The sequence below is a fragment of the Trichoderma breve genome, chromosome 6 (genome assembly GCF_028502605.1).
Source record: "Trichoderma breve strain T069 chromosome 6, whole genome shotgun sequence".
In the NCBI taxonomy this organism is placed as follows: Eukaryota; Fungi; Ascomycota; class Sordariomycetes; order Hypocreales; family Hypocreaceae; genus Trichoderma; species Trichoderma breve.
In genome coordinates, this window is record NC_079237.1 from 781,703 (window position 1) to 806,608 (window position 24,906).

A 24,906-nucleotide genomic window follows, 5' to 3' on the forward strand; every position below is an offset into this window, starting at 1 on the left:
AAGAGGGAAAAGGGAAAAAAAATTGCTTCACTTTGGCCGGTGGATATTCCGCTTGGTAATGCTCACCGAAGACCTGGAATCATCGATCCCCAGTGGTTCAGCGGAAAGGGGATTGCGCGCTTACCAAGCGGCGGCAACTCACTCGTCTTCTAGTTTTTTTCTTTCTCTTTGGTTCTCAAGAAGGCTTTTTTACGACTAGGCCAATGACAGCTCGGCGCCCTCAAATCAGCCCTAGGCAATGACAGTTGTCTGCCTCTTTGTTCTCGGCACAGCTGTCGAAGGATCAATCCTTGCCAGGAGCCGGCTGGGCGTGCTGCCACGGCTTTTAGTCCCAGCGCCACGCTTCCCCAATCCAAGGCAATCAATGGATGCTCCCTACATGTTCTCCATAGAAGGCGTCCAAACGAGAGCGAGCTTGGTTGGACATGTAAGCTGCCGCGCGGGCACGGTACCCAAAGGGAAAGGACATGACGACGAGGCCTCGTAGGAGGATTACGTCTCTCTCTCAGATGCCCAAGTCAGCGTGCCCATTGGTTTCTTCTGTTGATCTTTGGCTGGCGGCATGTGCAAGTAAACCCTTTGAGATTGGCGTCGACTTGATCAGATGCCGCGTGGGTACGGCCAAGTGCTGATGTTTTTTTCCATCTCGTAAATGCCCGTTGCCCTATTTGGACCATCAGTGACGGTCACAATCCCGATGCTCTGGGCCAGGCTTGGCCTTTGAGATTTCCATGCTTGGCAGTATCCATAGTAACGGGTCGTAAGATTTTTCCTAAGTTGGCCGAAGTCAGCCATATCAGTGCATAGGTATGGGATGACGAGAGTTGCATTATCAAACCTTAAAAAACTCAAAACAGGATAGAGTTGGGAGATGAAGCTGTTCACCGTTCATCTCATGATGCAATGGTTCGTACGCTGGAGGACAGGCCATGGCGTGATTCTCGAACCGAGGCGTCTTCTCTCCCTTGCACGTTCGGCTCGGCTCATGAGCCCTGGACACATCTCGAGCTGATAACTACCTTACCTTACCCCACGGCTTCGGATCCTAGTCGTGGTGTTTTTAGCGAAACATACAGATCATATCTATCCGTGTGACTTGTCGGGAAGCCAATCAAGTCGGGTGGTGAATGCTATTGGCTCCTCAAAGCTGCCAATGGAAAATCGACAATGGGCAGCATGCACATGGCTTTGCTTGCTTGCCCTGCAGATGGCCAAACCCTCTTTCACATGCCATGACTCTAGGCGAACTCTGTTGATTCAATCTTCCCTTTTGCGTCTGATAAGCATCTGATCTGAGATGTGTAGTAGTGACATGCTTTTGGGCTAAAATATCATGACATGTAGGTTAAGGCCAAGAGCTAACAGGTGCTGACAGCTAAACGTGCCGCCACCCCGCGATAACATAACACACATCAGCCATAATTGGTATTAATAGCACATGCAAGCTTTCGGGAAAGGGACAGTGACCTAATCACCAAAGGAGAAACGAGACGGTGACCTAATGCCGAAGAGATGGTGATCGGGCTAATGCTAATACCTGATGACCACTGCACCTTTGTCCCGGTAAGGTACAGGTAAAGTATCCATCCATACATCTATCAGGCAGTAGATGAAAGAAGCACCTAGTGCTGCATCTTACCATATGATCATGACCAGTATTGGGAATCAATCTCGAGTACTCGTATTTATTTTTTGTTTAGTCTCGCATTCCTGCAGGATTTTCGAGATTGAGTTGAGCACATGGCCGGTTTTAGTCTTGTTCGACAATTGGTCTCGGATAAGCTTTTGCCTTCTTTTGCGAGTCCGAATACGAACAAGACTGGAAGTGAGACATGGCCAACGTGGAATGCGCCTCTTGTCTCACCTTGTGTGTTTTTAAAATCAGGCACATGGAAGATTTCAACAAAGACAATCGTCATAATAGAAACTGAGACAGGAGTTCTGTAGCGTGGTTCTTGTGACTCCATGTTTATCGTCTTAGTCAGGTCGGTGATGTGATGTGGTTTGACATCTGATGCCTCCACTGCACTGCCCAATGCGGAAAATCTACGGACCCCTCCATTTCAACCACAACCACTTTGCTGATAAGATAATGCTGCATCACCATCACCAAAGAGCTATGCAAATCTCAACTGCACTCTAACAAAGAATTCCCATGAATCACCCACGATAATACGTCCAATGGCTGTCCAAACAAGACTCGCACCCTGAGAACCCCTCGCACAAACCATGTCGCGATCGACATTTATCGCCGCCCGCAACTCGCGGCATCGCACAGCAGCTCTCGCCCTGTATCGCGCCCTCATCCGAATCGCGAGTCGCATCCCCGTACCGCAAGATGTTGCGCAGAAGCCGATCGCTCAGATTGTGAGGAGACGTTTTGAGAAGAATTCAGGGTATACGAGCTTCAGACTTGTATATGCGGCCATGGCGGCGGGTTACAAGGTCGGTTATCATCTCGTTATTCGATAAAAGAATGTTCTGAACTAAGAAGGACATTGAATACAGTTCTTGAACCTCCTCACGAAAGCTCAAACGCCCAATTCTCCTGAACACACCCAAATCATGCAACATCTCCAATCCGTCCGCGACACAGCCGCCGCATCCCGCGCAATCCCCCATCCTCCACAATATAAACCCATCCTTCCCCCCGAACCACTGATCATCAACACCGCCAAAGCCAACGACCCCCCAAAATACACTTCCAATATCCTCCCACGACCAAAAGACTCGCTCACGGGGCCTAGAAAAGTCCCCTCTGTGAGCGCCACTGCGGACGGCCAACCGTTTGTGCGATTGAAGAAACCCCAGCCACACGTCATGTCCAGGATGATTGGGCGCAAGAACCGCATTTTCGAGAGTCGGATTATGAATATCTTGGATATCGATGAGAGGGTTGTTCCGGAAGCTGCGTTGGAGGATGAGTGGGATCGCATGATGGACGAGTTATTAGCGGGCGAGGGGGCAAAAGGGGGCAAAAGAAAGCAGCAAGACTTGCGTCAGTCGGCGAGAGAGGATAGGTCCAAGATGGAGACGTTTGGCTGGAGCGTGCAGCTTTCCCGGCTATGGTGGGAACTGAAAATCGAAAAGACGTGGGAGGATTGGATTGCTAGGGGAGAAGCCCTTCACGAGCTCGTCGAACAGGAAAGATCACTGGACGAACAAGAACGGGGCAGAAGCGGTGCTACGAAGAGGAACAACAACAACCGTCGGGCTGCGTCGCGGAGGAATGAGCTGGATTACGACGATCCACCGCCTAATGTTGGACTTAGTCCTATTCCCGCGCTTCCTCTGTTGGAGGTGATACGAAGCACTATGCCCAGAGACGAGGGATTGGAAGAGGGTGAGGAAACGCAAGATCCGTTTTTATCACCGTCTTGGGCTGCATTGGTCAAGTCTCAGGAGGGCAGGATGTTGAAGTGGGCGGGGAAGAGAGTTATTGGCCAGCGAGGCGACTAACATGAGAAAGTTGGCTGCTGTTTACTCGTCTTTCTTGAGATGGAAAGGGGGAGCTTGCATAAATGACGAGATATGATTGTAACATTATGGTTGTACAATATCTATATACTACGATATACCACGGGGAGCCGGATTGAACCGTGCTGGGCGTTTTGGAGGAGTAAAAAAAATAGAATAACTATAGACGACAAATGTGTATTTTATTTCAATACATACAGTGGGTATTGTGATGGTAATGAATGATTTTAGGACATTCATATCGGATTGTACCGTCGCTATGCAAGTCATGTCCCTTCAAAATACGATAACGCAATGCTTTTTGGTATATACGCTCAAACACCAATTCCCCATAAAATGCACCATATTTTCTCTTGTCTTCTTACTCAATCCATCTCTTTTTGCAATCTCCTAAGTTGTTTGAACTCCTTCTTGGCTACTTCAGCCCAGCTCTTCATTGGCTGCAGCGTGGCAATCTTCCGTGGCCTCACAGTCACGTTTTGATCTCCGTCGTCTCCGTACAAAAGGTCAGCCCGCATTGCTGTAGGCGATGACATGACCGAAGAAGACAGCGACAAGCCCGGGCTCGGAGGAGGCGGAGGCGTCGAGGGTCTTCGTTCTCTCCGCTCTCTCTGGGCGGGAAGCGCCCCCCAGTGGACGTCTGGTTTGTCGTCGGGTTCTAATATTTTGCTCACGGCTGGGCTGTTTTGAGAGGGCGTCGGCACGGTATCCACGCTCTTCCTAGAAAAGATGGACGAAGCCATGCTGCTGTCTGTCAGGCTTTGTTCCTGGTTGAGGTTGGGGGTGCCTGATCGGCTGCCGGGAGTCACGGGAAGGGGCAGTTTGGATCCCGAACCCCTGGACCGCAGCGTGTATCCCGACAGACTCGTCGTACTCGGGGTCCTATTCGGCAGGCCGGGTGATATTTGCTGCACGGCTTTGATTGTTGAGGTGTTGCTGAATCGTGATAATGATTCCGTTGAACGAGACGGTGGGGTGGGCGTATGAAAGTTGGCCGAGGAGGCCCGAGGTGATGTCTGGTACCGAGGCTGGAGCGGTGGCCGCTGTGGGATACCTGACGGTGTCGACTTGGATTTTGTCAGGCCGAGACCGACGCCGCGAGAAGCTGGTGATGGAGAAGTGGGAGCATTGCGTGGTTTTGATCCTTGTCCCGGCTGGCGGTGCTGATGCTGGTGCTGGTTATGATGGTCACGATCATGATTTCTTCTGCGCCCTCCCTGGGCCTGCTCTAGCTGCTGGCATTTTTCCTCAGCGCTCTTCAATAGCGCTTGAAGTTTGGCGACATCATGCTCATGCGACTTACGCGCATTCTCTAGCCGTCTCTCGTACGTCTCATCTCTGCCGTGCAAGTCGGCAATCTTCTTTTTCAGGTCATCGTTTTCCGCCTTGAGACTCATTAGGGCGACGAATTTCTTGTCCCATTTATCTTCAACCCAGGACGCCGGGCGTTTGCAGCATTCGCCGTGATATATCTGATGAATACCTCCTATCATGGATAGCTTCTCGTCCACTTTGTCGGCCGGTAGTCGAGCACGGGGTGTGGGTGATATCATCTTGGTAATGAGATTCACAAGAGGTCGAGGCCTGACTGTTTCTTGGCCCTCATAAGTAAACATGAATTGCGGCGTCACCAAGGCATGGGAAGTGAGTTTTTCGAGGAGACGTTTGAGATTGTCTTCTCGAATTGCGAGCTTTTCGCTGCGGGATAGATCGGCTTGGTATTTCAGAGCGTCGTCAAATTCGGAGAGCCTGACGTTGTACAGCACCGTTGCGATGTTGAGATAGACCAGTCCCAGAGAATACATATCTGAGAGTTGCATACTAGAGCTATCCTGACTGTAGAGCTCCGGGGCTCGCCATTTTTCTGTCCCAGGATTGCCGTCGATGGTGGTCTGTTCCTGGCCACTGACATCCTTGGAAATACCAAAGTCGGCCAAATACACCCGGCCGGGCTTGAGTAAGATATTCGACGGCTTTATGTCGAGATGGCGGACGTCGTTGTGGTGGCAGTAAGCCATTGCGCGAGCCGCACAGCCAACAACGCCGCGGAGGAACTCATATGGGCACCTTGCAAGCGAGTCCATGTTTTGGGTCACAGTCGAGGGCTCAATTGCGCTCAAGTCGTTAATCTCCAGCGCATCGAGCCGTGCCAAGATGTCCTCGCGGTCTCCTGTGCCTGCGCGTATCGAGTCCAGATTGTCCAGCAGAGTGTCGAGGTCGCAGACGGCGGCGGGCCAGATGAGCAGGCATAGTTCGTGCGGTTTTGGCATGTAAGCCGCCACAAGCTTGACGACATGGCGATGGTCCAGCTTGCGCATCGTCAGCCCTTCCTGGCGCAAGTCTTCGATTGTCAGGCCACGGCGGCGCTGGATGCGCTTCCGAGCGAGGCAAACGGCATCATGTGTTACTTTGTCAACACGTCCAAAGGCACCGCCGCCAAGGTAGTCGAGATGGGTTAGACGGGAGTCGAATCGTTTTGCTTCAGGGCCGTTGAAGTTTGGTTTGTGTCTGGTGGAGGAGGAATTGTCCGAGTTAGCTTCCAACATTCATTTTTCTTTTTGTTTCCACATCTGCAGCTCCGATTCCAATTGCAAGTGCCAACTGCTTTGAACCCCGGCTGCATCTTGTTCGAATGACTCACACACTCGGCCACTGCTCGTCATGATCCCATGCCGCAATGGCCTCCCGCTCCCTCAACTCTTGTTCTGCCCATGTCGATTCGCCTTCAAGGACCAAGCGTCGGCCCACGGTGATCCATCCGTCGCCACGATCGCCCATGCTGGGGCGCAAAAATGGTCAGTCAGTCAGTGGCAGGCGGATTATAGTTGAGCTCCCAACTCCCGGCTTGCTCGCTCTCTATCTTGTCGTTTGTAGTTTCGACCAAGAGACAATGTGAATTGTGAATTGAAGAAGGTTTGAGGCTGAGGATAGCTGCGCCACTGCCGCAGTCAAGTTGCATTCAATCCAGGCTTACTAACCTGATCAAGCTTGTGTGGAGTCTACCACGGTCCATGTACCCCACAAGAATTTAGTACACCGGGAGGATAGGGTCTGGCGCTGAGGCGGCGGGGTTGCGTATAAGAGATTGTATAAGATATTACATTAAAGAGAACATGCAAGCCGGAGTCGTGGTAGCGGAACCAGAGAGGCAGTACTACCTGTCAGTAGTAGAGAGCGAAGGTGAGAATGGGGAGAAGGAGGTCAAGTGGCCCCAGAGAGAGGATCAAACGGCGAGTGTCTGGCAGTTGAAATCGCTCAGAGAGTAACGAACATAACAATGCAAAGGAGCTATAGAAGTGCCTGGCGTGAGTCGGAGATGAAAGAGGCAGCTGTGGCGAACCGGTATCTATAAGTTAGTATAGACTGTAATTCCCAAGGGACAAACCTGTGGTTCTAGATTTATGTTGGCGGAGCGGTCAGGTCGGTAGACGGGCAATCTTGTCACTTAGCGGTAGAATGAAGTGTCTGAGTGTTCAATCCGAATGCTATTGTGTTGATAACAACTGGCTATCTAAGTATTCTAATGAGTGACATGAAATGAACTTATATACCCAGTTGGCTGGGTTGGATCATTGAAGGATTTGATGATCCTGTCGTGGATCATCAACAATTCTGATGATCCGTTCCTGATTGGTCAGTCGGTCCGATGTTTATCCGGAACAGACTACCCTGTAGGCCCATTGTCGCGACCATAAGAGCCGGGTTGTGACAGCAGCATTAATTAGCTACATGTGTTATTAAATTCGGTCGCTTTAGCTGTTGTAAGGTCCTTTTAGTAGGGGCTTTGTTGTAGAGCTACGCTGTTTCCCACCTAACCTACCTATATTGTGCTGAGAGTAAATATTTCAAGCTGTACCACCAAAAACCTAGTGGTTAATGGAACAACATCATACTCAGTTATAACCGATGCTATTTAGAGCAGCGAAAGGCATAGACATCATCAGCCTGAGAGGCAACTTATTTCGGAGCCGTGAGGTTGACGCGGCAAAGCAAGTCGGTCGTATTCTCCTTGTTGCGCGCATTGGTTGCTGCGCTAGTGCAAGGCTGATATTTGAGAGGATTCAAGATGCACATGCATCCAAAATTGCGGCGATCATCTTCTTGACAATTATGTACCTAAATTCCAATCCTGTTTAGGAACCTTGGCCGGTGACACAACACTTACCTAGACTGGTGATGCATCCGACAACATTATAGCTCTCCCAAATCTAGCGTCAACTTACGAGCCAGTCTTGCATCATTACCCTTCTGAATAAATACTAATTGAACGAGAGCTATCAGGTGAGTTAATGCTTGTTTGGAATCTAATAATGAACACCCAATGAGAACATCTAACTGACGCATAGATCTCTGCATAGCAGCCTCGCTCGTCAGTGGACCACAGGTAAAAGAATAAATGTCGAGCACCTCTTATTCTGCATAGTAACAATGCCATCAGTGAGATATATGTTCTGGCCAACCATCTTAACCTAAGGCTGCCCAGCCACTTTTTGACGTTGTTAAGTGGCTGGATGCAATCGAGTGCCAGTCCTACGAAATTCTTGATCGATTAGACGGCTTCCATTAGCCGGCTACGAAACATGCCCAGTTTGCAGATGATACCAGAGTAGACTATAGTTCTCGGAGCATAAAAGATTGGGAGCAAGATATTATTATCTATTCTGAAACGAATTCAAGACTAACATCTTAGCATGAAACCGGATTTGTGCATCCAGTGAGCCACTGGGCCACTTTCTGGGCGTAACAGTTTGCGTTCAAAGATCCACCCACGTTGGGCGAGTACTCTCCTTGGTTGTACCACTCAGACGCAACGTAAAAGACCTGGGCGTCCTGGGCGCCCTGGGCCTCAGCTGCGTTGATGAGAAAGCTAAGACCGACTCCATTATCGGTACCCACGGCGCCCTCTCGAATCATGTTGGTGATTGTGTCTATAGCGATATGGTTAGTCTAGGACAAAAGATTGGAACAAAGAGTTGTTCGTGAAAGTTATACTTACCTGCTGGACACGGGTTGACCACACCACAGGTCTCACCGTACTCGTTGTACACGCCGTTGTAAGTATTGCAGTTGCAGGTGTAGTATCCATCAAAGTCTTGCAACAGGCCAGGGTTCCAGATGCCGGTCGCTGGACCACCCGTGGTGGGGACTCGGACACAGCCGGAAGACTCCGTCAAGATTTCGGCCAGAATGAAGCGATGGTCGATGTTGAACTGGTTGGCAATGTCGTTGATGCCGTTCTCTAGGTCGTTCATCTCGTCGTCGGAGAGATTGGGGACGCCGTACTGACTACACGAGTTCTGGATGCTGTTGTAGTTGACTTGCCAGATGTAGTTGAATGAGACCCATTGGCTGATGGACGGCCAGCCATCATTGGTGCTGCCGTCGCCGTAGTAGGCTCTGCATCCAAGACCGCCGTTGGCATTCTCATTGTCGTTGATTCCGTACACTGCGGCAGTGCCTGTAACAGCTGTATCGGTGGCTAAAGAAGCAAGGACTTTGAGAGTTCGGGTGCCAGGAGGAAGGGGAAGACTGCGGTTGACACCACCTGCAGCAGCAAGAGCCGCGCCGGCTAGGAGCAGTCCAATGTTGGCCACCATTTTATGTACTTGGCATGAATATATATACAAGTTGACTTTTATAAAATGCTGATGAGTCTATCATGGAGGTAACAACACAAGGCGGCCAGCGGGATATTTATATGCAGCTTCGAATAGCCTTCGTTCTCATCCATCTCCAATGTTGGGAGCCAATCTATTGCATTCCCACAGCGCGGAACTTCGGCACTCAAAGATGGAGATTCAGAGTCTCTCATAGTGAGTTTAGAGATGAAGTTTGGAATCACCAATACACACAATGTGCCGACATCACGGAACTTCGGCACTACAAGAGGGGTATATACAGTCTTGTTGATGTATTATAAAGACTTAAAGCCTCACTACACCTCCACAGGGCGCCCGTTTATGCTGCAAATGAATGGAAATTCTGTAGTGCTCTACAAACGAGGTCAGAAATCATGAATATATAAGAGGTGCCGATAACCGTGTGTGCAAACTATTGTGGAGCAGAAAACAATTAAATTCACATGGAATAGATCCGAGTTACCCTTTGCAGCATTGTGATGTGATCCTACAAACGTTACAGTAACTGAAACAAGAAGGTGAGGGCATAAGAGCTGCCGTATTGATACAGTGGTGGTTCAGGCTTACCAAGTCTGATAAGGCGTCGTGTAATATTATAAGGCGGAAAAATGCATGCGGCTACTGTTGTTCTCCACTCTATGCAATAAAGCTACCGGCTTCACATATTCAACCTAAAAGGGCAGTTGTAATACGTGGAAAATTCATAGTAATAAAAACTAATAAAAAAAAAAAAGATATATGTAACAAACTGTACACTAGATAGTTAGTAATACAAGGGATAAACCTAGAGTTTAGTCCTAGGTTCAGATTAGCGGATAAGTTAATGGTCTTTGGGTAATATAATTACATGTAATAGTAAATAAATTTCACTCGTATGACTCCTTCACGTTCTCCAACTTTAGGATGCAACCGCATGAACGAAAATGACCCTATAGTCCTGCGTGTAAGTTGATGGACCCTTTCTCACCGCCGACCCATCCGATCACACACCTTCATAATGCTCATTGCCGTGACCCCTCCAAAGGCCCGCCAATCCCTATCGGCCAGGGCGGAAGACAACATGTGATCAAGCTTCCGCCATTCTTCTGCTTCCGTCACGCTCTGCAGGCACTCCCAACGCTCACGGACCTCTTGGTTTGCAGGCTCGCCGGCGTCGCCATGATTCCACGGCGCATCCATCGGAGAAGGTGTGAACTGGTCCGGCAGCCCGGCCCCGGACCCTGCGGGGAAGCACCGGCGCCCCGGCAGCCACTGCTTGACTGCTCCGCCGGCGATCCGCGGGGTTCTCCCCGAAAACGTGGGATCTGCACTACGTCGGAGGGATGATTGGTTGGGTTCAACTCTTACAGCATAGTGGGATCAAAAACCCCCGACGTATAAAGCTGGAACATATCCATGTCCCCCACGCCAATACGCATAGTTTCTAACGAGTTAACAGCAGAAATAGAAGTACCCTGGCGGTCCAGCCACGGTCCAGCCAACGTCGAGTGATCCTCAAGGCGATTATTCTACGCATTTGTCGTAGCATCTGGGAAGTGTGTTAGCCGGGCCCCTATCACGGCGTGCACCAGCTCGATGGTATTTTGCGCTGAGCGTATGCATTCGTGGGCCTCCCTCCCCCATGGCAGGCTGGATGAGGTAGGGCGGATTTCCCCCAGACATATGGTCACCGCCAAATAGGTGGCGTATGGTGGTGCTGAGCAAGGGCCTGTGGATGAGGATGCTGAGATTGTAGTACCTCAAGGTGAGGATGACACGCAGTCGATCCGTTTGCGTGTTTTCGGATAGTATATTTGAGGTCAGCTCGCATAGGTATAGGCTTGGTGGCAGGCTGGCAGACCACAGGCGAAGGGCCTTCCGGAGCTCGCCAGACGCTTGAAGCGGAGCCATGTCGTCCGGCCTCGGGTCCGCATTCTCGACGTTGGCTGCGTACTGCTTGTTGAGAGATTTGCTCATCATCTGATAGAGCCGGAACGACACGGCAAGGAATTTGCCGGGGAGATCTAATTCGGCACGCAAGACGTCTGGGGCTGGCAAAGGCAGTTCAGATATTGGGTATCGGTTGACCACCTGGTCGTCCATAATGATTGTGGGCCCGCCACAAGCCGCACTCATAACCTTGTCCAGACAGTATATCATCACCCAGGTTCGTCGACGATACTCTGCTTAGCACGGATCAAGAGTTTCCCTGGTAGAAGCGTTGTGCAAGCCCAGCGCCATGGCTGAACGAACAAGAAGTCTATAAATGTTCCAAGCTTGCACTGTCCGCTGAGAGCCCTGACAGTGAATAACGTCTAGGAGGAGATAATGGATAATCTCGAGACTAATGGCAGGCTTCGTACGTGGTTTATGAAAGTCCCCTTGTCGCCCAGATATTAACACAGCGAGTTGTTGACGAGAAGCCGGACAATAGAAACCTTGTCATCTAGTTGCATTGCCATCTTTGGGATGGAGATGTATTTCTGCTATTTCACCCCGACACTTTCCTCTATACCGTCATGTCGTGACCGGCCACATCCTGGTAAATCCATGTTGCTGGGAGAAGGTTAAGAAGAACAAGGTAGTAAGCCAGGATGATCGATGCACGGCGACTTCCCTGTTGTACCATTTCGAGAAACTCATTGGGCACAACATCAAAAGCCCAAGCCTTGATCTTCTTCTCCAGCCATAATTGCTCGTGGGGTTCTCCCAAGATGGCAATGAGCGTCCCAAGGCTCGCCGTGACCTCGTAGAGAGTGCCTCGTTGCTCCCAATCGCAATCGCTTTCCTCCTTTGGGAGTATGTTTGAGAAACAAGGCTGCGATAGCCAAGTTGAATGATTCCTTATTTGCTTTTGCACCGTAGACCTTTATTATGGGAAGGCAAGCTAGATTACGGCTTTTGCATCTGGTGTTGTAAATAAAAACGAAGTTCTTCATGCATTCCTAAATTGTTAATGAAATAAGCATTAAGATGCTTTGTCAGGTGGGAGTTATAAGTAAAAAAAGAATGGCAGGCATATACCACTTATTCTATCCGTAGTGAAATATACTCAAAGATATCTTTCCGTTTGCTTCACCTCATTGTTTCTCAGTCCCGACATCACTTTGTTTATCCCAGCCCGGTTTTCTTATCCCTCAAAGCCAGCACATCTCCCACTGAAGCTCAACCTTTCCAGTAACTTCACGTTCAAAATGAATACAGCAAGAAAGAGCATTTGCCTGATAGCTATTGTAAAATCTGTCCCTTGAATGTGTCTTGCAGCCCCGGAAGAAGAATGTTGAGACGTTCAGAAGAAAACTCGTCGATGTTTTGCACGACACGCTTCCAAGAGCAAGATTGGCGAATATTCAGTTGTTAATAATATTTGCTTTGTGTGCTACATTTTCTATTTTGTTTGTATTTGACTGTCCGCTCCGTTGATCATCAGCAACGTAGAGTCTCTCATACTAGATGTGTCACGGCACCTTGCGGTCCTTTAGTTGACTAGATACGAAGCAATCAGGCAAATGGAATGACTGTTATCCATGATTTAGATGCATATACAGTACTCCCATTTGTTTCCGAATGGTCAGTCCCAAGTTAGGTCTCAGAGGGAGCAGCGTGTGAGTCTCCTTTCTGTAGCGCGAACTACATCGACGTTGACATATGTCGAATAACACAAGTCTTTTCAATTACTCTCACAGCTTTCAAAAGTACTTAAAACAAAGAGTATGGACTCCGAGTAAGCTTTCATTCTTCTTAATGACATTATGTGACTGAGTCTGCCCCTAGATAGAGCGTTATGGGCTTCTCTAAAACGGACAAGAGGAAGCCGAATATGCGAAGGAGATGATCTGTCTGATGATGTTATTTGTACTCATTAAGTTGGTCGGACTGAATATAACATTGTTTTCACCCTTCTTGGCAGGGAATGCTCTCTATGTGTGCGTTGCTTAGGTTCCCAACGCTGGGCAAGTAAGCACAACCAGCGGTTCCATCATGATGTTCCATCTCAAAGCACGGCAACCTATTACTATTTATATCGATTCATCTTTTCAATCATTTGATTGAGCTTGTGTAGAAAAATCTCGCTCATCTCTTTCTTCTTTGTTTCAGCTTTCGCTAGATTATTCAATTACTAAACACCCCCCTCTTCTCTCCATTTTATGTTTAGTAGTGATAAGTAACCCTACGCAGGTGAACACAAAACTTCAGTAATGAGTACCAAATATAATTCATGCCATGCAATTTAATCTATCCGAAAACTAAGTTGGATCTGAAGTTGAAGGTTATCGTGTATTGTTATGATAAGGTTGAAGATCCAACAATCCATCTGTTTTAGCCAAGCATCTCCAAGTTTACTAAACAGCCACACCCTGTTAGTTTCTGCGTCATAATTGATTCAAAATACCACCTCAATCGCGAATTTACTCGGAGAATCATTCGGCATGTTACATGAATGAAGCTCCAACTTCAGCCTCCAAAGTCAGCCTCCAAAGTCAGCCTCCAAACTCCAACTTCAGCCTCCAACCTCCAAATGCACTCTTACGCACTGGAGACTCCGAGCTGTGACCCACGGATGTCAGATTTGTACGGGTAACCATCCGGTTCCGGCGGCTATTGCGGCATACCTATTAGCACCAGCAATTGAGCGGAACAAGGGTGGAATCGGAACACAGAATAGAAACGGCAAAGGATTCTTGACCCCGTCTCTCTGTTGCCTCTTATTTCAGGGGTGTGGCCGGACCACAAAGCGATTGGAGAGAAATACGCTCAGAAGAGCAATAAGCGAGAAGAAGTGGGAATCCGACGCCCACAAGTCCATTCAAAAATGGAAATTCATGGCGACGAAAACCACCTTGTTATGCAAGCCGGGACGGAGATGAGCGAATGGAACGATGCTTTCGGGCACTATTTCGATGAGCCCAAGCAGGGTGTTGAGCTAAAACTGTGGGCTCAGCAGTGAATAAAGTGGTGGCGCCGCTCCGACTTCCACTATGTCTGACCGGCAGTCGCTGGAGCATCCCAGTAATTGCAGTTGCCTAATGGGAAGTGCTCTCTCCAATTCTTTCTTTCTTGTTGACATCCCACCGGCACGGTAGTGTCCCATTTTTTCTTGTCAGGGGTCGGCCGTTCCACTCCTGGTCATACTCCGTTACATGCGTTGAACGAACCGACCAGCACTTCTTGACTCCATTTACTTATGTAACAGCCTGTAATAGAACTCGTATGCTGGGGCCCGTATAATTGGAGGCTCAACATTGCGGAATTCCGCACCACAACGATAGGCGATTGAGCTTCTGCCCTTGCTCAAAGACAATTAACGCCGCGGCGATAAGGGTTGACAACGAGTTGAGTCGGATCGCGGTAGAAAGACGCGCGTATGTTGATCGGTTCCCGGAAGTACAATACACGTATTCATCTAAACTTATAACCAAGTTGGGAGAGTTGATGAGTTTGGACAGCTAATTGCCAAGACTTGCAAGGGTACAGTTGACTACTTGTATCGCTGGAGATGAAACCCTTTTAGTTCACTTGCAGATCCACCAAAAGGGGCGAATGTACTTTCTACGGAGTACTCATCTACTTGCAAACACTGGATAATACCTGCAGTTGTCATTTACATAGTTTTGATATCACTTGAGCTTGGGAAGAATGGGTGATGAAAGTGCTGTCTCGAACATTATAGGTTTCCACTCCTTGCAACTCGTGGCGTAGTTGATAAATCTAGTTGTAAATGCCTTCAACTACTGCAAGTTGAATCAACAAGTGAAAGAAACCAAGTCCTATCGATGACGATAGGTACCGCTAGACTCTCCATGCAGGCATGTGCAAAAATAAACTATATGACAGAGCATATTGAACTAGGGGATCGTGGCACTTTCGGCATGATTTCGAGGATGGCTGCATCTTGTACTCCATAGTCTTGTCAGAAAGCAAATTAGAGTTGCGGCACACTAGGCATCAGCAATACCCATCACGCCGATACTACTGGATTCAGAATACAAGAACTTCGTTGGCGGGTTGTGCATCTCCACGGGCGGAAGTGTTCTCCAACCCCCTTACAGCCTCCACACCGAGAGGCTCAACATCACTCCGATATAGGCAGTACGTATCTGCACTTCGACAGTAGGAGCTAGGTGTTTGTGCCAGAAAGAGAGTGGCGGCTGCTACATCTTGGCAGAAATTCAAACAGTATTCCCCTGAGGCACGGGGGTGGAAGTAAAACACCGACTGCTGACTTGGACGTATGAGCAAACAAAGCCATCACTATTCGGAATCACGGAGTGTAAAGATTCTCCTGAATCTGAGAGATGATGAGGCTACTGCACCACCAAATGCCCATCTATGTAGTAAACGACGGGGCTCATCGCCAAGAGCTCTCCCTGCAGCCGTTGCAGCTGTATAGGCTCATCTCCTGGAATGTCCTAAGCGTTTCGCCACATGAATCGAGCTTATACTGTACTACCACCATGGTTACATCTGAGCGAATGTCATTGCAGTAAGGGGAGAAGATGCCGATATTGGGAGCCGGCTTCATCTTGGACCACTGCGTTGATCGACGTGGCCACAAGCTTCAGTTTCACGCTAATGGCTCATCTTGTCGGTCAGAGAGAGTTGGACCAAATAGCCCTTGAGTATCATGTCAGACATGAAGATGAGCGTCACGATGATGATTCGTGGTGAGACGTACTGTAGAATATTATCATCACCCCGGTCGTTCCTATACGGTTGAATGACCTGATACCATTAGCTCTCAGCCTCCATATACACTATACATGGTAGTAAACTGAAAGTCGACATCACAACCTCGACGCAGATCAAAGCTTACATTGACATTGCCAAGCTTGAAACTCCGTCGGATGCTTCCAGAGTTAGAAGTAGGCTGAGCAGCCCCACATCACACCGGTCACTGTGACCATCTCGGAAGAGAACATCACCAGAAGTCCCCAATATGCGGAGCCTCAGGAGTAACTCGTAGGGATCTATGCCCATGTATCGACTTGTAGACAATGCTGTCGACTCCACTTGATCATCTCCATTGAAGTTTGGCGCAGTTGTAAGGTTTTCTTTTGTCACATGGAACGGGACAGAGGAGCAAACCTCCACTTGAGCCGCAAACTCTGCGTCTGCTTCATCACAGGCCTCCCTCTTTGCACACGGGATCATTATCGAGGCAGACTTTGTGCACCGTTATTTCAGATTTGGAGCATCTAGCCGTCAATCTGACCAAAAGCGGGCAATTTGATGCTGTGTCTCTCGTGATATTTCCTAAGAAGGCGTGCCTCAGAGACAAAGATAGTACATACGCGGACCTACTCGGACGAAATCGTACCAAATAAAGGCGTGAAATCTTGGTTTGAAGGCTACGGTACATGGGGCAGGGCTGAACACCTGCTACTAGCTGCATATCGGACGACTTACCTTGTTGTTGGCAGGATATCGGACATTAAGAGCCCTATTTCGGCGATAGCGCCTAAGGACCTCTCGCTTGGCAGGCACTCGTTCTTTGACATTGCATTTCATTAGTTTTATGCGAGATCATTTTTGATCTGTGAGAATTTGCGAATTGGTCTGCCAAGTGTCGAAAAAAGCCCGCCTTTTCTTTTGTGGTTGTCATCATTGTCACGACCCTCAACCAACCATGTGCCAGAGTTGAGATAATCAACCATGTCTCAAGTGGAGGCGAGCGGAATTCCACGGAAAATGCCCGTGTGCGTGGATACGAGTAGGAGGAGTGTGGGATATTTAGGACACACCTCTGCGTCTTTATCTAGCCCAATGGAGAAAGAGACAATGTATTCTCTCTCGTATATCGTACTTTCCAAGCACCTTGATAGAATGCCTAATCTACAGCTACCATTGGATAGAGCCTAAGTAAAAGAGATTTTTATCAAGATACAAACTGGCATGAGATGGAACGCCATTGTTGATATTCACCTCGTCAGAGCATTATCAGAGTCGGCATGTTGATACAGGGCCCGGGTCTTGTCAAAATTAACTCACGAAAATAGACAGGCATCAAGCCCCCCTTGACTGGTTGAATATAAATGCCTTTTTAGGTCAACAGTATGGGAGTAACAATAATGGAATAGCTGACGTCGTTCTTTTCACAAGGAACATGCTCCGTATTAGGCACCTTCAAGCAATTGCGAGGCAGAATTGAGTTGCATGGAGTCTACAAAGGGGCCTGTACAGTGTGCTTGCTTGAACTCTGCATCACCCCCCAGTAATAGTTGCAACTCGCCTCCTCGCCAATCATTTTTGCTCCGGTAAGCTGACTCGTATGACCCATTTAGCCGCGTATGGACCATGAGGCCCCTATCGGCCAGGACGACGCATCAAGCTGAACTATCTCGTCTCAAATCCGGAAGATGATGCCGGCAGAAATGGCCGGCGGTGTATCCACGCTACGAAACACAGGAACCCACGATTGTCTCGATGGCCTTGGAGAAAAAAGTGTGAGGGATTCAGTTTGCTGGAGAAGCATTAAATGAGGCGTCTGTGGACTGGGCCTATAATCGGGTCCAGATGATTCGGCCCAACGGCAAGATTGAACCTCATCTCACGGCAGCGGCATCGAGAATGGAGCCCAAGCCGCACAGATTTAGGCCCCAAAGGCACTTAGAAGAAGGTGATGTTATGCCACACCGCTGCAGAAAATCAAATGCACAGCGGCATGAAGCTAATGCGGGGAATGCGGCATGGAGACGATGGGCGTGTGCTCGTGGTATGTATCAGCAAGATTAGTGAGTGGCAGCCGGAATTCAAAGCAGCTAGTGTTTGTGGCATCACACAAAACCCATGGATGGTATTGTTAGTGACGCATAGGCTAAACCAAGCCGAAGCCGAAAGGGAATGATGGGCGCCGTGCCAAGCTGGAGCTACCAGAAACCAGTGGCTTTTGATAGGACCTGTCGTACCCGATGCCTGGACATCGACGAGGGTATATTCGTACGTACTGTGACCGTAGGGTTCGAGATTTGCAGCTGTGTAGTTCCGTCGGATATCGAGTTGCATCTCTTGCAGCACCGCGGACCCGTCTCTCATTTCCCACTGTTTGCCAGTGAGTATACCGTACATTCAGATGAGCTCCAGATATACTCAATTGTCACACTGCAGTAACCGAATGGATGATATAATCAAGGGCTTTGATTAGAAGTCTGGACGATCTCCGAGCTCTGACTCTCTTCAACACGCCCCAATGGAGCTGCGAGGTTGATTTTGCTTCTGTTGCGGCCGTCGGCCATGGATCGCAGCTGTTTCGGTACACCTTCTGAGAGGCGTCTAACGGGTCTGGGCAGGCGGTGGCAGAAGCTGGAGCCTACTTCTGGAAGGCGGTGGGTCCAAGGCAAAGAGTGGGACTGGCAGCCCTGTCTGGCGTCTGGAGCGTCTAGACCCCCCAAATAGCTCTGTGTTCTACGGTTCTGCAAGTACATACGGAGCACAGTGCTAATTAGGGGCTAGACCCGGAATTGGCAGCATTTTGCATTTGCTCCTTACGCGTACCTCGTTTGAGATTGGATGGACGCTGGTAAGAATCTTCGTTGGGAGGAAGATGCCGTTAATACCCCCCAGGAATCACGGAACTTGCTCCTTTCACTCCCCAAACAGGGTCGATATTATTCCCTTGAGCTACTCCCGCCAGACGAGATTTCGCCATGATCGGCTGGGATATGCCAACTTAGCCCACCAAGATCCAGTCCAGTTCCAGTTCCAAGGCATTACCTTGTAAGTCTACCTTTGGGCCCCCAAGCTGGTACGCCCTCTGGTCTACAATGATACCATACTGTGCATCGCCGTTACTTCCTAAACCAGATGTCCGGTCACAGCCAACCACAGCTCTCAATTGACATGACTAAGGCAAGTTGAGGCTTGAGCCGAAAGGCGCCCGGCACGGAAGTCGCAACTTTGCTCCACGCTAGGACCAGGGCTTGCCAGGCTACCGACTTCCTAAGACGGCTAGCCACATCTTGGACAGCTGTCGCGGAGCTTCTGCCCGCCTCGAACTGCTGATTAATTGCGCTTAGTTCGTCTGCATGTAGCCTAGCGACGCCGCATTATCTAATCACGCCGGCAAGCCCGTGGTCTGTGTACGAGTACCAGTATCAACGAGTGGCTGCCTGCGAGCAATGGGCAAATATGTACCAGCTACGAACACTGCTTAGAGTGGTGTGAAACTGGCTGATGGCTCTAACACGTGGCTGCTGGTTGAAGCGTGATTACATTGATGTACTACCGAGTAGTGTTCGCTTCGGTTGGTTTTTGGGGGCTGCTGAGTTAGTTACATTAGTGGTGATTGTTGAGAGACGACGTCAGAAACGGGCTGCTGCTTCGTAATCAATCCAGCTACGGTTAAGGCGCAATTCTGGCGGCTCAGCAGGTCAACAGCCGCCAGAGACGGGGATGGAGAAGAAAGGAAAACCGACTCCGTACCCCAAGTTTCTCAACATTCCACAGTCAGTTCAGTTGTTCCATTTGTTACCGACACAACACGGCACAACCTCACAACTTCACAATTCTTACGAGTTACTGTACTCGTTCATTCTCACAGTACAGCACTTGCAAGGGACCACCTTGCTCAAACAGCAGCTCCATTATCATCTGTACTGTACTGTAGGGCTGTTACCGAGTCCACGCGCCAAGCATCTGTCTGCACTTGGATTGTCCAGCTCCACGGCCCCTGACCTGACCTGCTTCTGCTTGGACCCCCCAGAAACGAAACCCTGCCTCGGATCCATCCATCCCTCATCCACCTTGTACTGTAAGCGCAAGCACAAGCACAAACCTGCGGCCTTCTTTGCGGTGCGGAGCGGTACGTGCGGCTCGTCAGCGAGATTCCGCCCTCTCCAACTAAACTGCAGCTGGGGCCTCTGCTTTACTCTGCCCTGCCACCCTCACCGAGCTTGTTACCTGTTACCGGACGAACGCGGATGAAATAGTCCTTGTCCGGGCTATACAAAATAGTATTACTATTAGTATATTCCTGTCTTGTGCCCCGCGCCTGTTTTCTGAACCCCGACGTCACGACCAATCTCTCCAATCTTGCCTTGTTTTCTCCGCTGGATTATTCTTTCACCACCATACATACTCCGGAGGCTCGACTAATCACCCACCCACGCACACGACGCCCGATTGCACCGCATAGCACAGCACCTCACAGCACAGCTCATAGCACAGCTCACAGCACAGCATGAGTCGCCTGTCTCGGGCTGAGGGCCGGTCCCCCTTGCCGTCGCTGCAGAGCGAAATCTCGATTCTCAATGCCGAAAAGTATGGCGAGGAGCCCAGACAAGTCAATGGCAAGCGCTCGCCAGAGTCGGATCATGACGAGGACGATGCCGTGCAGAAGAAGCGCTCCAGAGGCCGTCCGCGGCTCGACACCAAGGACGAGACAGCCGCCGATGTGAGTAACGAAGCTTGGCAGACATTTCCACAACCATCATGATTCATCATCACTACCGCCCTCACAAGCACGAGCACCAGCGCTATCACTATCACTATCAATGGCATTGTCTCTTTCTTCTTCTTCACGTCCTCTGTTGCTCCCTTCTCTCTCGGCATGCGTACTTTCAGGCACATGGAATGGTGCAATGTAGTCTAACCTCTTCACCTCACTGCAGCGTCGTCGAACCCAGATTCGCCTTGCTCAGCGAGCATACAGACACCGCAAAGACACCGCCATCACCACCCTCGAGCAAAAAGTCAAGGATCTCGAAGCCTCAAATGAGGCCATGAGCAAGGAGTTTACCAAATTTTACGACATTATCCTAGCCGAGGGCATCTTTGACATTGCCCCTCATGCCGCCCCTCGCCTCAGACTCATCGCCGACAGGCTCCTCCGCATCTCCAGCATGGTGGGAACCAGCAGCATCACTTCACCTGACAGCGATGAATCCATTGTGGCCAAACCTGGAGCCGGCCGCAAGGGAGCCAACGACATCGCCATGAGCCTCGGCTCCCAGAGCAGCATTCTCGAACCGGAGATCACGGCTTCTACCTTTTCTACCTCCCAGCACCAGCATCCGGCTGCTTTCAACTACGAAGTCATCGCCTCGGCCACGCCAAACAACGCCAGCTTCCCATTCTTCTCTCTCGATGCAACCTCCTCACAGCCCCAGAGCGGCAGCTATCTGGGCAACTCCATCGCCAGCCCTTCGCCTTACCCCCGACTCTCACCACCGGCGCCATTCGGCTTTAGCGAGCGCTCTTTTAGCAAGAGATTGCAGCGGACAACCCTGGAGCGCGGTCTCAGACTAGCCACAATGAAAAACCCGCCCCCTGAGCAGTATGCAACTGTTTTCGGCTTCTGCTTACTGTTTGAATCCCGAGAATCGATTATCCGGAGATTGGCCGCAGGGCTGAAAAAGGCTCAGAGCGAGGTTATGGACTGGAAGCTGTCGACATCTGATCAATTTGGATTCTTGGACAGTGCCTTTTCCTCGGGTGGCTCGGATGACTTGGGCCATGCGCTACTTTCTTTGGGCAAATCTAACAGTGCCTTTTCTGGCCTGACGTCGGCATTTAACCAACAGTCTTCAACTGGTTCTGATGAGCGAACAGAACAGCGGATACGGATGATTTGCCAAAACTTTGAGGGCGAGTTTTTCACAGCTGATGAAGTAGAGTTGTTCCTGCGCAGGCTCGGCTTGAGTATTCCTCCCAACGTCGACTATCTCGAAACAGAACTGGACCTCAACGACCTCCAAGCTGCCGACGATGCCAGCACAAAGAGCCACTTTGCCAGCATCGGACTATCTCCCGGCAGCTCAGGCCTGGGCAATGGGGGCGGCATCCACAGCAACATGTGGCAGATGAACGGCTCCTCGATTGGCGATTTCGCAAGTTCTCTACGAGGGGACTCATCAGAAGGTCAGAACAGTAAAATGACAGAGTTTGGAGACGAATCTGACCCGAATGGAGGATTAGTCGCGTTTATGAACAGTCACGATTTCGGCCAGATGTGGTCGACGGGATCTAGCTGGCCAAAGACTAAGGTTTCCGTCGACGTTCGCAGGCTGATAGAAGGTATGTTGATCGTTGCACCTAATTTCTTCATCTCTTGATTTCAGATTACTGACATGTATTAGAACTGGTCGGTCGGTCAGTCTGCCTTGGCAGGGTACCGGGTGTGCGGCCCAAGGACGTGATCAAATCCGTCAAGATTGCGGCGGGCCTCTCAACCTCTAGCGCACCGTGATCAACTCGAAACACCACATCTTGCCTTACGACGTGCGAAAACCATCATACTATCGGACCGGAAAAGAACATTTTAGAGAAAGAGGCTTTGTTACTGATTTTCACGGTAAATCAGGAGGGCGGGAAAACGCATCTAGGGCACTGATTCAGGCCCATTGATTGATACTTGGAGCAACGGGAGTTACAAAGGATATATACCACGGAAGTCCAGGGCTAACGGACTCCTTGTCTGCACCGGCGGAAAGCGTGTTGATATTTTTATTATCTTAATGGGGGAATCTACATGGCGGCATTCGTTTCATTTGACATGGGGATAAACCATCTTTCTGATCACTTGGTTCACGAAACACGAATATATAATGTTTGACATGGACATGAGCGTCCTGTTTTCCTTCTTTTTTCTCTGATGAGATATCTGTCTGATGTGCAATGATACAAGAACGGGCTCATGGGCCTGGCTGGTGCTGGACATGATTAAGATGAGCATCTGTTAAGATAAGCAATTGTTAAAATAAGAGGCCATATTCCACGGAAATTGGTCAAAACGGAAATTGGTCAGATTAATCAGACGATGAAAAACATGTCTTGATTTGGCGGGGGGGGAAGAAAAGGATTCCGAAGCCGAAGCCGGCTATCGCGGTGGGTTGAGTAAGGATGCCCGATTAGGCAGGTGATCCGCCCAGACGGTAGGATAATGTGGAGGCGGCATTTCAACTCCGCTTGTTCAACCTCTTATCAAGATGGTGTAGATGAGCGTCTTTTGCTTCAATTGTTGCATTAGATTTCATCTTAGATGTCAATTTTCTCCAGTGACATTTTCATCGTGTCTTTTCTTTACTCCGAGGCTACTCCTAAGATAATCTTCATTTGGATTCTCTCCGCTCTTGCATCCCCTACGCAAGTCTTATGTCGCTTTCTTTCTCTCATCATGGAGTACAAACAACAACACTCCGTCTCAGACTCCCAAGTCAAGATCCAGCCTCGCCTCATCATCCACGGCGGTGCGGGAAACATTCTTCGCAGCAACTTTCCCGCCGACAAATATGCCGCCTACCGATCCTCTCTTCTCTCAATCGTAAGTTTTCCCAATACCTCTCCAAATCAACCCCATACATTCTTTCATCCTCCAGCTTGAAAGCTAATATGATGAGATATAAAAGGTCTCCAAAACGCGAGATTACATGAACTCACCCACACACAGCGAAAAGAACGCAAGCAATCATCACCCCTCTGCACTAGAAATTGCCACCCATGCCGTCGCCCAACTAGAAGACAACCCGCTCTTCAACAGCGGTCACGGCGCAGTCTTCACGCGCGACGGCATCAACGAGCTAGAAGCCTCCGTAATGGTCTCGCGGGGCTTCAAGAAGCGCGGCGTAGGCGTCATGGGGCTGCGGAGAGTGCGCAATCCGATTCTTTTGGCGAGGAAGATGCTTGAGCATGGGGAGCGGGATCTTGCGCCTGCGGGATCTGTGCCTTCTTCTTCTCTGCTGCTGGATGTTGATGTTGATGGGAATGGGGGATTGAATGTGCCGTCTGCGCAGGGACATACACAGCTTCATGGCCAGACAGCAGAGCAATTAGCACAAATGTACGGCCTGGAAATGGTCGACCCGAAATACTTTTTCACGCAGCAGCGTTGGGACGAACATGTCCGTGCGTTGGAGCGCGAACAAAAGGGTTTGAGCTCCGGGACCTGGCATGCGGAGGAGTATCTCCCACAAGGAACCTGCGGAGCAGTTGCTCTGGATGCAGACGGCGTGATTTGCGCTGCCACGAGCACAGGCGGTATGACGAATAAGCTGACTGGCCGAATTGGCGACACGCCCGTCGTCGGGGCTGGATTCTGGGCTGAGGAATGGGATGAAGAGGGATTGGAGGGGCTTGTTGAGGGGGCGAGGCCTGGGGTGAGTTTTGTTGGGCCGTTGAAGGGGTTGCTTGCGGATTGTTTCCCTACGCCGTGGATGTATTCGCCTGCTGGTCAGTTTGTGCCCTCATCTTCGACACGATCCATGGGGTTTTCGGGGACGGGGAACGGAGATTCGTTTCTGCGTGTCAATGCTGTGCGTACAGTCGCTGCTATTGCGCGATACAAGCCTCTCGCTGGAAACAAGGCATTGGCGAGAGTTGCTGGTCCGGGGGGCGAGTTGCAGAAGAGTGCTGGAGATCGATGGGGCCGGACGGGAGAGGGCGAAGGCGGGATAATTGGTATCGAGTGCGTCTTGGAGCGGGATGAAGATGGTGGTGTTGTTGGTGTTAAGTCGGAAGTGCTGATGGAGTATAATTGCGGTGGCATGTATAGGGCTTGGATTGATGATGATGGGGAGGCGGTGATGAGTATCTGGTCGAATGGCTCTGCAGACGAGCTGTGAGTTTTGAAGATCAACATGTGCCCAGTAATATATATAGAGATTTAGATGAGATGCAATCAAGTGCAGTTATTCAAGGGGCCTCATAACCCCGAATTCATTTCATATTTGGATTACAGCATCCACCGGCCTTATTTCCAAAAGGCACAGCTATACACAGAGCAGCGTGTCCTCCACCACGCCGGCTCTTCTTTTTATATATTCGTACATTGTGAAAAAGACTCACAAACACCAGTTTCCCAGCACCACGCGTAGATGTT

General features: G+C 49.8%; 6 protein-coding genes across 6 annotated transcripts; 3 read left to right on the top strand and 3 right to left on the bottom strand.

The window, feature by feature from the left end:
* Window positions 1-2,229: 2,229 nt before the first annotated feature.
* On the top strand, window positions 2,230-3,459 carry T069G_09160 (complex 1 protein (LYR family) domain-containing protein; the record flags this gene model as incomplete). The annotated part of the gene is made up of 2 exons (XM_056176370.1): window positions 2,230-2,445; window positions 2,509-3,459. 2 exons carry the CDS (start codon window positions 2,230-2,232, stop codon window positions 3,457-3,459), a joined length of 1,167 nt encoding a protein of 388 aa, XP_056024848.1.
* Window positions 3,460-3,842: 383 nt separating this feature from the next.
* T069G_09161 (protein kinase domain-containing protein) lies at window positions 3,843-6,255 on the bottom strand (the record flags this gene model as incomplete). The annotated part of the gene is made up of 2 exons (XM_056176371.1): window positions 3,843-5,985; window positions 6,119-6,255. The coding sequence occupies 2 exons, from the start codon at window positions 6,253-6,255 to the stop codon at window positions 3,843-3,845; spliced, it is 2,280 nt and encodes a 759-aa protein (XP_056024849.1).
* A 1,908-nt stretch (window positions 6,256-8,163) lies between these two features.
* On the bottom strand, window positions 8,164-9,074 carry T069G_09162 (uncharacterized protein; the record flags this gene model as incomplete). The annotated part of the gene is made up of 2 exons (XM_056176372.1): window positions 8,164-8,405; window positions 8,474-9,074. The coding sequence occupies 2 exons, from the start codon at window positions 9,072-9,074 to the stop codon at window positions 8,164-8,166; spliced, it is 843 nt and encodes a 280-aa protein (XP_056024850.1).
* A 1,545-nt stretch (window positions 9,075-10,619) lies between these two features.
* T069G_09163 (uncharacterized protein) lies at window positions 10,620-11,198 on the bottom strand (the record flags this gene model as incomplete). The annotated part of the gene is made up of 1 exon (XM_056176373.1): window positions 10,620-11,198. One exon carries the CDS (start codon window positions 11,196-11,198, stop codon window positions 10,620-10,622), a length of 579 nt encoding a protein of 192 aa, XP_056024851.1.
* Window positions 11,199-20,271: 9,073 nt separating this feature from the next.
* On the top strand, window positions 20,272-22,278 carry T069G_09164 (bZIP transcription factor domain-containing protein; the record flags this gene model as incomplete). The annotated part of the gene is made up of 3 exons (XM_056176374.1): window positions 20,272-20,484; window positions 20,702-22,106; window positions 22,169-22,278. 3 exons carry the CDS (start codon window positions 20,272-20,274, stop codon window positions 22,276-22,278), a joined length of 1,728 nt encoding a protein of 575 aa, XP_056024852.1.
* Window positions 22,279-23,205: 927 nt separating this feature from the next.
* On the top strand, window positions 23,206-24,649 carry T069G_09165 (asparaginase domain-containing protein; the record flags this gene model as incomplete). Its single annotated transcript, XM_056176375.1, has 3 exons — window positions 23,206-23,352; window positions 23,438-23,749; window positions 23,822-24,649. The coding sequence occupies 3 exons, from the start codon at window positions 23,206-23,208 to the stop codon at window positions 24,647-24,649; spliced, it is 1,287 nt and encodes a 428-aa protein (XP_056024853.1).
* Between the last annotated feature and the right edge of the window lie 257 nt (window positions 24,650-24,906).